Raw genomic sequence first — 17,919 nt, 5'->3', positions numbered from 1 at the left:
TATTTTTATAATAAGCTAGGCATAAAAGGACAAAAGCCACATCTTCTACTTATTGGGAATCAGTAGGTCAGTCTTGTAAAAGAATGAAATAGTGCTTACTAGAGACTTGGAGGTGCAGTGTGAAAGGGGTACAGAAAGAAGTTCAATAAGAGGCATCAAAACAGTATGGAGGGCTGACTCCTGGTTCTCCTTCACTGCAGTAACTTTATAATAAGCTAGGCATAAAAGGACAAAAGCCACATCTTCTACTTATTGGGAATCAGTAGGTCAGTCTTGTAAAAGAATGAAATAGTGCTTACTAGAGACTTGGAGGTGCAGTGTGAAAGGGGTACAGAAAGAAGTTCAATAAGAGGCATCAAAACAGTATGGAGGGCTGACTCCTGGTTCTCCTTCACTGCAGTAACTGCTGGTTAAGACAATCTGTGACATATTTTGAAATGACTAGAAGAGTATGAAATTCCCAACACAGTGAAGACTGGTGGTTGAAGAAGTAGAAATATGTTTAACCTTGATTTGATTTTTATGCATGTATTGAATTATCAGAATGTACCCCATAAAGATGCACAAATATTACATCTCAATTTTAAAAATCCTGCTTCTATAGAGAGTATTGGCAATTAGAATCAGTTTGAAATTTTCTAAATTGAAAACATAATTACTTAGGGAGATGACGTTGTTTTGAGCAATTCACATTGATATTACACATAGAATGTTCTACCAATTCACTCACTCATGATGACAAGGCATTTGGATAAAGTATCTTAGAGGTCTTGCAGTCTGATGTCCTTGCTTTATCAGAAGAAATGGAACCAGAGGAGCAAAGGGTCTTGCTTTAGTTCAATACACAGATCAGAAACAGAATCCACATCTATGTCTTCAGTCTGGACCCTGGCAGGAGTAAGGTTTACCTTCATTCCTTTAAGAGTAAGCCATGGTCCATCCATAAAGTCATGACAACATTGCTGAAGGCCTTTTGCCTTACAGTGGCACTGTCTGGTGGAATTTCTGCAATGATGGAATCATTCTCCATCTGTCCTGTCCAATATGGTAGCCAGTAATCACACACTTTGTGCACTTGAGATATTGTTAACACATCTGAAACATTTTATTTTTAATTTGTATTAAAACTTAAATTTTTACACAGAGCTGTTGCTTGCTATTATTGGTCAGCATGACTCTAGAGATAGTAAGGTCCTTGAGGTCAGGGCCATGTTTTGTTCATTATGATCTCTGAAGTAGTATTTTCTCATGCCAGGGACTCAAGGATTTTCTAACTCAAATTGATTTAAATTTATAAGCACTGGATACTGCAAGTGTAGACTGTAGTGGTTTGTTACGGTTGGCAACGTGATATGCCTGGGAAGAGGGAACTTTAATTGAGGAATTTTCTCTATCGGATTGACCTGTGACCATGTCTGTGGGACATTTTCTTGGTTGTTAAATGATGGAGGAGAGCCTGGCCTACAATGGACAGTGCCACCTCTCAACAGGGGGTCATGGATTGTATAAGGGAGTAGCTGAGCAGAAGAAGGGAAAACAAGCCTTGAGTCCCTGCTCTGACTTCCCTCAATATTGGACTGTAACCTGGAAGTGTAAGCTAAATAAATCTTTTCTTCCCCTAATGCTTTTGGTCAGTGTGTTGTCATAGCAACAGAGAAGCAAACTGGAACAACCACTATATTTCAAACAATTCTATGCACCCTAGTGTCAAATGAAAAAACTAGCAGAAATTCATAGAGAATTTTTTTTTCTGTCATGCTAAGGAGAGATAACTCTTTAAAAAGTTGATATAAACAAATGTGCTTTTAATAACATGACTTGCAGAGCTATCTAGCCCATTCTCTTTGAACTTTATATTTTAAGGGGAAATCTATATTGGAAAAAGCAGCTGATGTTTTCAATGATATTGTTGGCTCCAGTGATGACGTGGTCTCCATCCTGGCTGTTTTATCATGTAGCTGATTCATAGACATATTTCCTGATATGCTCTCTTAGGTGGGGACCTTGACACTCTCTGGAAAACACAAAACTTACAGGGTTCTTAAACACTCTATCCTATTCTGAAACATCTGAACCATTTTATCCTTCTTTATCTCGGGAGGTGGCACAGCATAGAGATGGGGTCGGATAGACCTGAATGTCATTCCCTTTAGCTGTTTCTGAATTGTGTGACTTCTGCTGCCCTAGCTAAAAATTGGCATGTGCCCAACCTCAAAGGTTTGTTCTAAGGATCACATGAGACATTGTTTCTAAAGGCTTCAGCAGGCGCCTCACTGTAAGAATCAAAAGCTGATGCAGGGCTGAGGATGTAGCTCAGTGGTAGAATGCTTACCTTGCATGCACAAGGCCCTGGTTTGATTTCCAGCATGGTAAAAATGGAACAAAAACAAACAGCAGCCACAAACCCTGAAGCTTACACTAATGGCTTTACTCTGTGCCCCAAATTGGTCCAAGGCTTTATTGGTATTAACCTGTTTCATCTCCACAACAACCACTGAAGTCAGTTACTGGGATCATTCAAAGCCCACTTACAAGATGCAATGAGGCAAACTTCCTCTGGGCAGAATCTGTTTTCAACCACTAACATATGCTCAACTATTTCATGAATAATGAAGACTTTATAAATACTATTTTTACTGTTGTTTCTATAAAATATCTTGAACATCAACAGAGTCAAACGACTTTTAAATTTCTGCCAGGTTACTCTTGATTTATGAAAGCTGTTCATTTGGGGAGGAAATTGTCTGGGAACGCAACCTGTCCTGAGCTGATCCATGGCATTCCATCTGACCAGAACAATGCTATGGACAGAAGCCAAAGCCACCTGGGCAGTGGTAAGTGGAGAAAATGGGGATTTTAACCCACTGGTATTTATTAGCCATCCATTAGTCATTAGGTGACATTACAATGATGCTGTGTAGAGAAAAGTTTTATAAAACCAAACATGAGTGTCACACTTACCAAACTTTTTTGATGAGACCAAGGCAGAGCAATTGTGGAAGCTGCTTTGACCATAAATCAGAAGGCCCCAAGTTCCCCTCTGACATATAATTCACAGTGTAGCCTTGCATCCACATTGACTGGTAACCTCATTCTGTGCTGGTACTGACACTGACCCCTCAAGTTCTTGACTGATGGGCATGTATATGTTCTAGCATGTATGTGTGTAAGAGGCAGAGATGTATGAATCCCTCAGCAGAGTCTTGGATTTGACAGATTTAGTCTAGTGATGAGCTTAGCAGTTACAACACAGTGGGTTCTAACAAGTCTGGGGCTATGGAGTCTAGATATTATCTTGTTCTACAGAGAGAAATTGTGCCATCATGGAGGTTAGGGAAGAATGCAGATTAACAAGACTGGCTAGAATAAAGAGCTCAACATAAATTCGGCACCACTATTTGGACAAATAAAAAGTCAGTATTTTCTGGCCTGAGTTAAGCTCTGGGAAAATGTCACAGTTCAGAATTTCACCAGAATCATGACAACACCACATCATTTCAAGGCAGCATCAAAGTCCTCTAAAAGCCAGCAAGGCACCAATCAAGGATGGAGAGTGGCTTCCAATCGCTGTGGGCAGACCTGAGTAGCAGGGCCACAACCATGTAAAGTTCACACAGCCCATCCTTCCTGATGAATTGCTGGCTCTGACCAAGATGCAGAACTCACCCTGGTGGAGTGGAGAAGCTCGAACACTCTCTAGCTAGGCAGCTGTGTTCAAGACCTTTGGAGAAGACAGTTATTTGTTGACACAGTTAAACCAAATACCATCTTGGAGAAGAAGCTGCAGGAGCAGCAGGCTCCCTTCATCAGCTGTGACCTCTGGGTCTCCAATTCATACTCATCAAGTCGCAGATTCATGGAATTATCTACTGGGTGGGGGACTATGTTCATGGGAGGCAAAGAAGAAAAAGATCTCATTTGATCTCAAAATCAAAGAGGACTGGCACACTGTGCCAACACTGTGCATAAGCAGCCATATTTTGACCATGAAATTCCAAAGGCATCTAGGGTGAGGTCTTCAGAGATAAGAGAGGCTTTGAGTGCTCAGCAATATGACTTTCTAATTCCACCTCAGATCTTTTCAGAGAAACGAGTGAACACTGGTGGAAGCCTCCAGTGGTGGTGTGGTGGTTCGTGCAGACACCTGGGCCTCCTTTTAAAAACGCTAGTGGATGTGGGCAAACATCCCAGAATTAATTTCCTGGCAGATCTAAACTGTAACCTTCAAGATTTATTTCCAACTACCTGTAAAAAGTCACTGAATAAAATCTTTTGGGGCTGTTTCGGTTGGTCGGGATGGCAAAGTTAGAGGCGAGGTGCTGGAATAAGTTTTATCATACATACTGGGCATGGTAAACAGACATGCAGAAAGCCAGGAAACACACCACAGCAGGGCAGCAAAGAGACAGGAAATGCACAGCAATTTAAAAAGTCCTTATCTAAAATAAATACATAAACTCGGTGATGAAACAAATAAAGAGGCCAAGTTGGAATACAAAGACTCACAAGGGGGCAAATCCACCAGGTCACACTTGCTATTCAACTGGTTCCAACAGAAATCACCGTCACTTAGCCAACAACTTAGGGACACTTTAGTTTCCTTAGTTTCTTTTTCTATTCATCTAACAATGCTGGGAGGTGAGGGCTAGTGTATTTGAAATATTTGCTAACAGGGCTATACACTCACCAATCTGACCATACTTTGTCTCAAGCTCTCAGTTCTGCTATACGAGTGTTGCCACCTGATTGGGTTATTTTGTTTTCAGGCAGAGATATAGCTATGTTGGTCCCAGTTACAAAGTCCATACATAGGTTCTAGAAAGTGTATCCTGTCACCCACAGAATGAAGTTTTTACAAGTCATGCTGGTCAACTCTAGACACTACTGATTCTCCTTGATGTTACATCTGTCTTCGGGCCAGACCATCTGCCTCACTTGTTCCCAGGTTCATATCTTGATGTCTTTCTTCCTGCCTGATATTGTCTTTCTTCTTTTCTTAGCCAGTAAATTTAACCTCTGAGTCTCAGCACCAATGTTATTTTCTGTTTACACTTGGCATTTATTAGCATCTACCTTATGTCACTACAGATCTACTCAGGAGTTGTGAAGACATTATGAAGAAAAATGGGCTGGAGATTTAGCTTTTGGGTGCTCGTCAGTGAAGGTGGGGAAGTACATGGACCAATCATGATTGGCATTCAGTGGTGGGAATATGGTATAGAGAAGACCTATAACACTGCTCTGAGTCCTGAAGTATAGATGTGGATGTGACCAGCCAGCCAAGCAGAGCAAGGAGGGAAAGATGGAACTGTCCAAGTTGGGAGGTCTAGAGTAATGCCACAGGATGTGAAAGAGTCATGAAGGCCCCAGACAGTTAAGGATTTCACTTCATAGTGATGAGCAATTCCTGAGGAGCTGTAGGTCACATATCAGTGTGGGTTTGGGTTTCAGAAGATCTTCCTGGAGGGAACATGGGAGCTGAACAGAAACATTAAGTAGAGGCCTGGTGAGTGGCTAGGGGAGACTGCCCAGGCTTCTGCGTGAGGAAGGAGAGGAAAGAGGCATGTCAGAGAGGACTTAGAAGAACTGTCAGTTCTTGGATGACTTGTGATATTTTAAAAGTTTTATTTGCACAATGGATTTCCGCTCCTGCAGACTGAATTATTGTTCTTTCAGTTCTTTGAGATAGCAAAGAACTAGATCATTCTTTAATGGCATGGTTATCTCACCTAGGAAGGCATGAGCTTCTGAGGAGTCAAGGGTTAACAGGATTTATGACCTGTATCTAGTTCAATGCATGTAAACATCTGAATGAGGGAATGAACTCAAGCACTTTTGAGTTCCTACTTTAATCTAGCTATTTTGAAATAAAAAAAGACCAACTCATTATCCTGAATATTGTAAAGTAATTGCTACCTTTATTGAATTTAATATATAATTTAACCAAATAATACTTGTAGGGCCCTTGGAAATATGCCTTGTACATTAAAGGGAAAGAATTAAAGATCTAAAGTCAGGACAGATCTGGCTTAGAATTCTGGAGTCCCCTCTTAGCTGCTGTGGTACACTGGGCAGTCTGGCCTCTTAGAGGCTTTATTTTTAATTATATAAAATGACAACAATTATGACTTCTAGGCAGACAGGAGATCATAGCACAGCCCTGACTCCAAGGGCCCATGGAAGCCTTGTCTTTCTGCCCATGACCCCAGCCTACCCTCTGCCTGTATTTCTTTTCCGTAATCCAGTTCTAGATTTCTGAGAGGTTGAAGAGGCATAAAATAAAGCGATTGTTTGTGAGTTGCTTAGGATCTAGTTCATGACCCTTGAAATAATAATTGCCTTGTGACATAAATTTCTATACTGTGCCTGAAAAATATATTTCCTGGGAACATTGCGGTTGAGTGCTGGTGGCACATGGCCAGAAGTATGCCAGGTACAGAGGAAAAATAGCTGAAAAATTCAGCTACTGATAATTCAAGAAAATAATCACCATGCATTAATAAAGAGTTATGCACACATACTGGCTGTGCTAACAGCCAAGGAAAAACAGTTAATGAATGAATGCCTTTTTAAGACACAGAGAAAGCTAATTGTTTCTGCTTAAGGTAAAATTTTATGTATTGATCAGAGGTATTTTCATATTAAATACCTCTTTAATTTAATTTTAATTTAATTTAATTTTAAGCTGGCCGAATTCAGCTTCCTGATAAGAAACTTAAGACCTGAAATTCAAATGTACTATGAAATTAAATCCACTGTAAACTTCAATAGTATTTTATTTGTACCAGGCTTAATCTTTTGCCACACAAAGAAGTTGAAGAGGAAAGGTATAAATGTTTTAACTAAAGGGCAATCAGAGGAATAATTTGTTAACTTTTCTAATTGTATTTTTCTACAGAGGCAAAATATATGTGAATAGGGACAAATAGAGGATATGAATAAAATGTAAACACATGTGAATTTAAGATATTTATTTACACGAGGCCTCATTGGCCTTCAGTCTCCTTGGATTGGAGGGGAGGAGTGCAGCAATATCCTTTCCACATGTGGGAGATACGAAGCTCCCCAAATGTCACCAGCAACCCACTTCCTAGTCCACTGCCCACCTTCTAACCAAGAGCCCTGACTCACTTTTATCTTAATTTTTCTCTGCAAAGGGGAGGGGATCTGAGGAAAGACAGAAACAGATACGGGATGAGAGAGATTACAGAAGCCTTTATTGGGGAGGTGGTCTGAGGATAAGTTCTCAGCCACTGGGCCATTGTCCACTGAAGGACAGCATGAGACCCAGAGATTCTCCTGGCCTTCCAGGAATTGGCTTGACCCAACTTTGGCTCTTAGCCAATTCACTAAGGCTAATGTGAAGATGAGTTTTATAATCCCTGGTTAATATTTATATAGTTTTTGAATGTGAGAAAAAGGTGCATTCCTTACTCGTTCATGGCTCAGGGCAACGCTGTCATGTGTGCATGCTCCTGGTAAGAGCCCAGTGAACTCTGATTTCATCCTCAAGCCACGAAGAAGGAGTTATTGCTATCACCCACCTCCCAGCTGAAGAACCAGTGGGCTGAGCATTGACTCATGGGCCTGGTGAATAAACAGCATGAATATGCTCAGTGCTCTGTGCCTCTGTGCCCGTTTCTCCTTTGGTCCTCAACAATTACCTTAAAAGGTTCCTTGTATTTATTACTTAGAATTTGACACATAAGAAAACTAAGCCTTGGAGTGAGAAAACAACTTTCTCAGAGTGACACAATTTATTAGCGTGTCTTATTAGAAGCAGAGAGGTCAGTCCATACGCCTTCACAGGGAAGGTGGGAAGGTCCCACATGCAGCTGTTTAACTTCCTCCCATACAAGGACTCCACAAGGCAGTCTCAGGAGAATGGGTGTCCTGGTTGCTCCATGGGATGTCCCACAGCTAGGGCCCCACCCTAAGCAGGAAGAGATTTTTAGTCCTAGTCATTGAGAAGAAAATCTATCGATTCACTCTCACTTTGCTCTTTGTTCTCAGTCTGCTATTGTTCAGCATCACAATTAAGTGCCGCATTGATTTGGGCGTCATAGTTCATTTGCCTAATTTTCCTTAAGTGTTTTTTAAAAATGATTTGTTTTTATGTTGGGGGAATAAGAAGGGACACAGGCACGTAGACTGGCTGAGGAGAAAGTATTCCATTCTCTTTAGTACTAATCTGTTATTGAAAAAGACAGCTCCACATTTGCTTATTAAGCCACAGGCAGCAACATACTTCCTTCCCTGTCCTGGAGAAAACTTTAGAACCAACAGAGAAATGATTCCATTGAGAGTGCTACTGAGGGATCCTGGGGTGAGGTGGGAGATTTTCAAGGGTCCTCCAGATAGTCCAAAACACAGGAGCAAAAGCAGAAACGCCCAGGATGGACTGCAGTGACCCGCTGTCCCCCACTGAACATCTCTCCCTACTGTACTTTCTCCTTCTGGTTCCCTTTCTTCCCCCACTTCCAACAGCAGAAAGAGAAACTGAACTATCACTTCTGCCATTATCAGAAGCCTCTTAGGAATCCCCAGGGGAGGCCACTGATCCTTGGCCACAGTGGTTTGTTCTTGGAAACCCTGATGGATGACATTTAGCAGGAGGATTTGATATTCAAGGTTATAGTGGGCTACACAGCTGCATAGTGAGTTCCTGAGATACATAAGATTCTGTCTTGATACAAAACAGATAAAGAAAGAAACTTTTCATAGCACAATACAATGTCAGATCAAACAAATGACAAGACTTATTCTTCATAGTACCTCACAAAAACATTGTGAGAGTCACTGAAAGAATAATGGAATAGCCTCCTTGTCCACTCACATCCCTGCACAGGTCCTGTCTCTGTTGAGATTCAGACAACAGTAGATGGGTAATGGCAGGCCTGGCCAGGAATGTAGACTTAACAGGCAGAGACACCACCAGAGATCAATTGAATAATTTTGCATGGGAGCAGCACGGTCCCTGCAAATCTAGTAGGTCTTAGATATATACAATACCAGGGCTCTTCTGCGGAAATTCCGAGTCAGTGGGTTTGGGGTGACGATCAGGATATGTTTTGCAAAAAGCACTCAGATAAGATGGGAATTTCTTGGTAATTACTTGAACTTCAGTGTTTCTGCCACCATGCTTGGTACGTTCTGAAAGCTATCTAGGGGTTATATGTGGGTGCATCCAGGGTTCTGGAAAAGGAGGTCCACATACTCTGGGGAAATGCTGGTAACTCCAGGAGAGCCAGGAGTCCTCAAGTACAACCAAGGGCACAGAAGACCAGGCCTTTTCTCACTGGTTATTCTTACGACCCACCATCTGGAATAGGAGAGCCTGCTCCTCTAGGCCTCAGCTTCAGCACCGCGCCTATCGCTCAGAGCATCTTCAACCTAATGGCCTTAGGTTAACAAAAGCTGAGGCCCAGTTTATTGGGTGTGATCAGCCTTTAGAGGTTGTGAGGTCAAGAACTGAAAAATGACTAAGATGTGCCTGCTAATGTTGAGTAATCTCAGCCAGAGATGGACACACTGACAGCTCACTCTGCATGTACCTGGACAGGGGTCTGAGAGGTTTGAAGAGAGGGCTAAGGAGCATGAACGAGTGAATGTCTAAGCCTCTGTGAAAGCAGAAGGAATATTTGAGGACTAAGTCTCAAAGGATGAATAGGTAAGGCTGGGGAGATGTTTAGAGGTACAATGCTTGCCTAGTATGTGTGAGGTTCTAGGTTCCATCTAAGCACCACAAAAACAAACAAACAAACAAACAAAAAAACCAGATAGATGTTTCTTTTGGGAAAAATACCTCCATTTCATAGGAATCTTGTTCACAGTAAAGTCCCCTGTGATGGCATGTGCTCCTGGCCTCCCAGTCAGAACTACTCCCTTCCCAAAGCACTCAGGTAAGGAGCCTGGCCAAGAGGAGCCCTCTGGGAGTATTGCTTATGCTGTGGGAAAGGCGTTCCCTCTTTTTGTGGAATTTTTGCTCTAAGGATGACCACTGAGGGCTGTCAGCAGCTGAGGTATCACCAGTGGAGAGGGACTGGCCAAATGCTTTGGGGTTGAGTCACTCAGACTTTAAACGTGAGAGTGATGCAAGCAAATGTGTGTTTGGAATGTGATGCTGGTGTCTGTGTGGAGGAATGCCTGGATTAACAGAGACTGGACCCTGGAATCTAGGGAGGAAGCTACCAGAACAGACTGGTACAGAGGTGACAAGGCCTCTACTCTCCCCAGTGCCCAGAAAGCAAGAGGCAGAGCTGAGAGTTAGTTGGGAGGTGGAGAAGACAGAGTGCCGTGACTGGGGAGGAACGAGGTCAGAAGGGATTCGGGCACACCCAGATCTGGACTCTGCTTGCTACTTCTAATGGCTGTGGGATCTTATTCAACCTCTTTAAGCCTTGGCTTCTGTGTCTACATACTGGCAGTGATAACAACGCATACTTCACAGAATTGTTGGAGGATGAGATAAAGCAAATGCACAAAAAAGCATGTAGCACAGTGCTGGACACCGAGTGACTCTCTGTAAATGACAGCTCTTTCATGGAGAGTGATGAAAAAGAAAACGAAAGAATGGCCCTAAAGTCCCTGCTTAAGAATCTAGGCAAATGCTGGTGGAATTAATGGAATAGTGCAGGAGTTTGCTAGAAAGGGAGGATGGAAGTTGTTTTGAGACATACTGAGTCATAAATCCCTGTAGGACTTTGGGGTAGGGGTATCCAGCAAGCCATGGGGCTCAGAGCTCAAGGTTTGGTAGACACTCTCTGATAGAAGGTCAGTGGAACCATGGCAGATAGGAAAGAGTTAAGGACAGTTATGTGGTAAAGGGAGAACAGGCAACCAGTAGAGTCATAAAGTTAGCAGGGAGATGTGAGGAAAGTTTTATTCAAGTGTGGATAAGCTGTGGAAAACAGGGTATGTTAGGAGGCCGCAACACTTCTAAGTTCCTCGTGGGGATGGGGTTATGAAAGGTTAAATCCAATACCATTTGACTGGCTAATGGATCTCCAGCCTTATCCATGAGACCATTTAAGAAGCTTACCACGGCCTTCCAGTGGGTTGCTGCCTCTTACCTCCAGGTATTGATTAACCAGGTGAAGGGAGCGGTCCGTGATGTTAAATATGTCCCTCCAGTCAAAGTTGGTTGCGTCGTCAGCCTGGTTCTCTCGGGGACCCTTATAGAGGAAGTTTAGTATGGGTTCAGTGGTGATGCCATCTTCTCCGAGCTGCCTATTCACAAAGTCTCTTACTGTTGGGTGCTCTAGGGTATCCTTAGGAAGGAGAAACAGAATCACAGAGATTAGGAATTCCATAGGATCTTTGGTCTTATTCTTAGGCCACTTCAAATTTTTAATGATTCATGATTGAGACACTAAGGCTCACTAAAAAGCCTGTAAGTTTTCATCCATTTTGAGGCATATGTACCCTCTGACCCATTTTCCTCAAACACAGGGGCCTCTAGAATAGAGGAGAGACAAGTATGGAGTGGGGGAGGGGTAGCAGTGAGCCTGTGGAATCATATAAAAGCTTCCCTTCTCAATGTATCTTTGCTTTGTTCTCTTTATGTTATGCAGAGCTCTTGCCTCTTGGTTTCACAAAATTGCAGATGAGACCAGATAGACACAAGTCACTGTCTTTGCAGTACAGAGCTGGCCCCTTGGGGAGACATTCCTCTGAACCCAAGACCCTCAAGTGAATTCATGAAGTCAAGAAATCTTGGAAAGACACTGATTGTGGCAACTTTTAAATTTCTCCCAGGATTCAAGAAACATATTCCTCACTCAGTGTCAGTGACCCTACTTGGTGAGCACTCAGAATTAGTGCTTTTGTGTCCTGTTTGGTATAGTTTGAATCTAGCTCTACTAGTGATTACCTGTTTCTCTGGCCCTTGCCCCATCCCCAGCCCCCATCCTCTATGTGAGCACCCTTACTCTGATCATGGCCATCTGGGTGCTCTTCTCAAAGAAGTACCAGATCTGGGGCCCTACTTCTTCCCAAGATTTGACTGGCTTTCTAACACGTTCCAGTTCTTCAAAAGTTGAGTTGGCCTCAAAAAGCAGGCAGAGGAAGAGAAAGAACAGAGAGGAAAATATGTTAAAAAGAACCTTTGGTTCTGTCTTGCTCCTGTCATAAACCTTTAATGTTTGGGCAAGACTCTTCATGGAAGTGCTTTTACTCTCTCAGAACAGGACCATTTCCCAGCCTCCAGGATTGACAGAATCCAATTGGTTAGTATCTCAGAGGCACATGTAACATTGATGTTATTGTCTCAGAGCCTCATTAAGTTATATTTGAGCTCCTAGTGAGCAAATGCTCTTCCTCCCTATCTTTGTATGTTCCAGGAAGCCAGGATTCCGAGAATGGTGAACCCTTCCATTATGGACATAATTCAGGCAGTGGGAAAGAAAATCTCATAGGGTGCAGTAGAGAGGGGAGATCTAAGCCGGGGCACTGGAGTGAGGCATTTCTACCATGGCGTGGCTGAGGGAGGAAACCCATACCATTTACGGAAAAACAGAGGACTCATTGCCAGGAACATATTAAAACATATACACATCACCACCACCGCCACCACTCATTCACTCTCTTCTGGGAGGTCCAAGATATAAGGGAACTAAATAAACCAGCTGGGATCTTACACGCTTCAGTATCCTCCTCACAGCAGGGGAATCTGGAGTAAAGAGGATTTTTCCCATCAGCAAAGGCTTTGCTGCCCTCCAGGCTATTTTGGTTAAAGGGTTTGACTCCAGGCTCTGGATCAACGTATTACAAAAGGATGCTGTCAAGAGAAAAGGGACAGGAGAAACTCCCTGGTGCTCATAACTGAACATAGTCATTAGTGCATCAAGTCACATGTCTTAGTTTCCTTCAGTTCCACACTGGAGGGTTGAAGGAATAATCTAAATTATTAGGTTGGACCCTACCAATAACAAGCTCATCATTAGTGACAAAACACCACAGTGTTTCTTGATAATGACCTCCACAGTGAGACAAAGGACAGGGCTTGCCTGGTGGTTTATTCTGCCTAAAAGAAGGAAGCTGAGAAGCCTGCTTGTGATTATTGCAAGGGACAGAGGCCATTCTCAGATGAAAGGGAGTGAACGCCCAAACAAGGGCCCCTCGTTGGAATCCCAACTTCAGCCTCAAATAATTTCGTGTCCATTAACTGTTTCTCTTCTTGTCTCTGTCTCAGGGCCCGATTCCTTTTGGTGTGTCTCTTGCTGTCTTTTTGTAATTTCAGAGCTGCCCCCAACCCCCAAAATAGTGAAAGTGAGGAAGATGATTTGTCAGGGACTTGCCAGCCGCTTGACTTGCCAGGACCCTGCTGACCTGAACTTTGTTGGAGCCCTGTGTTGCCTCCTCATTTACCATTCTTCTCTTCCTCTGGACTTAACTCCAGTTCAGTTACATCAGTGGGAACTGTCCCCTCTGTTCCCTTTCCAAGTGGGCCTCAGCACTTTCCATGGCTTACATCCAGAATCTTTTATGCACACCACTCTGTTCTACAAGGGGAAGCGGACTTTCTGGAAGAAGTCCATTTTGCCCAAGGCCACTTAATAAGACCAAGGAGAGTAGACCCCAGAACTAGTTTCTCCTTGAAGTGTTAACCTATCATCTTTTTTATTTGTGTGTATGCATGTGTGTGTGCAAGTGTGCATGCATGTGTATAGAGGCCAGAGGACAGCCTCGGCTTGTCATGCCTTAGGTGCTATCCACCTTGTTTTTTGAGACAGAGCCTAGCACTTTCCTGGAGCTTACCAAGTAGGTAGGCTGGCTGGTCAGCAAACTCTGGGTATCGTCATCCTCCCCAGTGCTGTGATTAGAAGTGTGTCACCATGCCTGCTTTTTAAAAAAAATGTGAATTCTGGGAATCAGACTCAGATCCCTGTGCTTATATGGCAAACGCTTTACCAACTGAGCTATCCCCTGAGCCTCCTACACCCCAACCTATCATCTTAACACTAGAGGTGATTTGCTTCAGAGAACTTACTTGTCCTTTTGTCATAAGAATAGGCAGGATCTTTCCTTGTGGAATCAATCCCAAGGAAGGCCTTGTAGTTACTGTCTTCATACCAGTTGAAGGAGAATACCCGAGAGCCTCCTCCCTCTGGGTAGCCACATAGGAGGTCAGACAGGCTGCCCAACAGCTGTGTGAAAGTCTCAGGACCACTGCTCTGCAGGAGGGGTCTGGTTACCCTTAGCAGGTCTTGAACACTTGACCCATGAATGAACTAGGGGGAAAAACTTTGGGTAATCTTAAAACAGCACTTTTTCATATACATTTAATTTCTACATCTAAAAGGAAACACCTATATTTTCAGTTTTGTTTTGTTTTGTTTTGTTTGAGACGGGGTCTCACTATGTCATCTTGGCTAGCCTGGAATGTACTATATCAACTAGGCTGGCCTTGAACTCACAGAGATCTGACTGCCTCTACATCCTGAGTGCTAGATGCAACACCCACCTGACTATCCTCAGTAATTCTTAATTCCGCTGAGAAAAACAAAACAAAAACCAACCGAACAAAAACTTATAGCTCCCCCCACCAAATTATTAACTTAATTTTATCACACGAGCTCTTCTGCTTAATTAAGACAGGTATGTGTATGCATGTGTTTAAGATTCAAGCAAATTCTGTACAGAAGATGTCTCCCTTCTTAGAACACTTTTCCAGTTCTGTGTCAACCAGTAGGAGCCTGGTATTCTTCTCTCCCTATGGGTGTCGTGGCACTTGTGGCCTCATCCTTGAAAGATAGATCTGTGATGCTGAGAACAAGGTTGAATGACACTGCAAGAGTCACCAGTGTCTTGGTTCCCATAAGCTACTTGGCTTTATTTTAAGGGAAAATATAAAATAAAAACAGTAATGCTTTTATTCACCAACCACACCTTACCACTCACATTCAAAGGCATTTGGGAATTTTAAAAACCATTAAGATTCAATCAGGCGAGACGGAAAACATTCTCCTACTGCTATCAGTGATGTTTACCTGTGGTCTCCCTCTTTGTGCCCATGCCAACACCCGCTTTCTGAAACCGATGAGCACTGACTGTGAGGAATCCACCTATTAAGTCACTTCTATAATCAGTCTATGCTTCAGTAAGAAAGTCAAAAATCTCAAATTGCTTCAACAACGTGGGTCTTATTGCCATCTCAGAAGGGGTTATTACTGTTATTATGCACTTATTTAATCAAAGCACTCAGAAATGAAGGGCTGTGCCACGGTCAAATGGTCTAATATCAACTAACATAAACTGGGCCATCTGCTTCAACCTGGTTCACAAATGCTTAGACCTGCTATCTGGACAGGCAAGGAATCTTCAGCTCCCACACAGAATTCAAAGTGTTGATATGCTTTGGGAAATTGTTTACATTCTCTCTTGACTTCACCACTATTACACTGATAGTTTAAAAATCCTGTGACAAGAATAATGCTAAGGACTCCCACTGCAGCAGGTGGCCATCAGCACAACGGGCTTTTCTCTCTGCTCTTCCCAGACTGACCTTAGTTTTATAAAAACAGGTTCCAACCAAGCTATTTTCCAAGTTGGCTAGGAATATCAAAGGTGGGAAAGTTCTGGGAAAATCACATTACTTCTCCTTTTCATAATATTCATCACTTGAAGAAGATTGCTTATTTCACACTTCTCCTCTTTGTTGGCTGTGTTCCAAAGGCACAGTGACTACGTGTGTCTATTCATCATTCTATCCCCATCACCGCTCAACTATTAAGTGGAAGAATCAATTTCTATATTTGAGAAGTCTTAGGCAATCAGATATTAATTACAATGTGTACATATTTCATAAAACAACACAAGCAAGTCACTCTGGAGGGTATGAAATGAGTCTATGTAGGCAAAGCCCTTAGAACAGCACCTATAAGCATTATGTAAGTATACTCTGTTGTTATTGGTGGCATAGTGGTTAATGGATCACCTCAGAGCTAGAAAGATTTAAACTAGATTGTAATTTCTGTGATGAATTGTGCCATACAGATGACTTCTTGGTATAGAATCATAAGGATGTTTCTTTTCTTTTGGCCTCCTACCTAGAAGTGGAGATCATTTAGGATATGAACAGATGATTTTAAATTGCTAGAGAGAAAAAGCAAATGAACTTCTCCCTGAACAGGTGTGAGGTATGATTAAATTACTTGACAGAGTGTGATAAAATAGTATAATGAAATGGAGATCTTTTTTTAAAGTTTAAAACCTAATTTAATTTTATGTCTTATAGGGTTTATATGGAGTACAATATTGTATAACTGTATTAATTCAACTATAAACCTAAAAATTTACATCCAATTTTGAAAGAGATGCATCTTAGCTCTGGAAATTGTTATTGAATATGTCAATGCTGTTGTAATGAAATGCTTCTTCTAATTATATGGTTATTAAGTAAATAATTTAAAAAATAGTATAAAGACATAATAAAATTATAATAAATAACACCAGGAATCTTACCTCTTGAATTCTTGGTGACGTATCAGATAATATCCTTCCCCAAGATCTGAAGTTGATACTTTGAGAATTGCTGTCTAGGAGTGTGGGAAGCTGTAATTGACAGAAAAAAAAGTTTTAATGTAGTTGCAGGGCTGGGGAGATGGCTCAGTTGATGAAGTGCTTGCCATACGAGCATGAGGACATGAGTTTAGACCCCAGAACCCACATAAAAGCCTGGCTTGGTGGCACAAGTATATAATCCCAGTGCTTGGAGATAGAGACAGAAGAATCCTGGGGACTTCCTGTCCAGCCAGTCTTGCCAAATCCAGTGAGTTCCAGGCCAGTGAGAGATCCTGTCTCAAAAAATAAGATGGAGATCAAGAAGACACCTGATATAGACCTCCAACTTCTACAATGTATGTACACAGATGTGCACTTCCACATGTGTGTATGCAAACAAACATATACATACATATACATGTATAAAAATATGTGGTTGCATACATATACATATGTGTGGATGTGCACACATGCACACACACACACACACACACACACACACACACACAGAGGCGCTATCTGATTTCCTACATGCTTGAAAGCCATTCTCTCCTTTCTGACTGCAGGACTTTTTATGTAAGATTGTTTCCAGAAACAAAATGCTTTCATCTAATTGAGAAAAATAAAAGGCTCTTATTCCAACTTTCCCTGCTGAGGTAGTCAATCACAAATAGTTTCATGGTGACATTAAATACACCAAAGTGATTCTGATTGCTGGCTTAGTGACACCAAACAAGACTCCCGGAGATAGGAAAACAGTGCAGCTGGTGGAGTATGAAGGCAGGGGATGGGGAGGGCGGCCATCTGTTCCCCTTGGGGTTCTGCAGACCCTGCCAGGCTGCCTCCATTGCTCATACTTTCCCCTTTGTGTCCTTTCCAGGAAGGTTGTATCTCTTCCTCTCTCGTGGAAGATTCTGCCAGTTCCATCAGCTTTCTTGTAAATCTACAGTTGGCACAGATCAGAGAGAATTTCCTTTGCCAGTCCTCCAGCTGAGAGCAGCATTCAGGTAGGGCTTGACCATGGGACAGCTCAAGACTGTGTATTTTCCATCTTTGGTGATTGGGAACACCAAAGTCCTCAGTTTTGCTGCCTCCCAGCTGCAGATCCTGATGTGAACACCATGTTCAAGTCCTGATTGGTTATTCTTCGAAGTGTCAAAATGGATTGCATCACTGGTAGTCCCTTATAAAAAGTCTTTTGGGAATGAATTCAGGTTTTAAGACAATTGTTTTCAAATTAAAGGGAACACCTTGAGTGGCCTAGAGGGAATCCTGGGCAAAGCTTAACTTTCGTCCTCATTCAAGGGTCATAGATCACAAGCCATGAGCCTTGGACTCTTTCATTTATGAGAGCGGTTTTCCTGAAGGATGGTTGGGCTGGTCTAGCATGGGGCAGAAGCTGAGAGGCTGCTGTAG

General features: G+C 42.4%; 1 protein-coding gene across 1 annotated transcript in view; it reads right to left on the bottom strand.

Moving 5' to 3' along the window:
• Abca4 (ATP binding cassette subfamily A member 4) overlaps positions 1-16,554 on the bottom strand; it is a gene marked incomplete at both ends in the record, with an annotated part of 68,586 nt that extends 52,032 nt beyond the window's left edge. The window contains 5 exon segments of the mRNA XM_008827567.1: positions 11,073-11,270; positions 11,931-12,047; positions 12,639-12,778; positions 13,991-14,231; positions 16,465-16,554. Of these exon segments, the coding sequence (XP_008825789.1) occupies positions 11,073-11,270; positions 11,931-12,047; positions 12,639-12,778; positions 13,991-14,231; positions 16,465-16,554 (786 nt within the window).
• Between the last annotated feature and the right edge of the window lie 1,365 nt (positions 16,555-17,919).

Source organism: Nannospalax galili, unplaced genomic scaffold (genome assembly GCF_000622305.1).
Source record: "Nannospalax galili isolate Female #2095 unplaced genomic scaffold, S.galili_v1.0 scaffold2591, whole genome shotgun sequence".
In the NCBI taxonomy this organism is placed as follows: domain Eukaryota; kingdom Metazoa; phylum Chordata; class Mammalia; order Rodentia; family Spalacidae; genus Nannospalax; species Nannospalax galili.
Note: the sequence above shows the minus strand (reverse complement) of the source record. Positions and strands in the feature narration are given on the sequence as shown.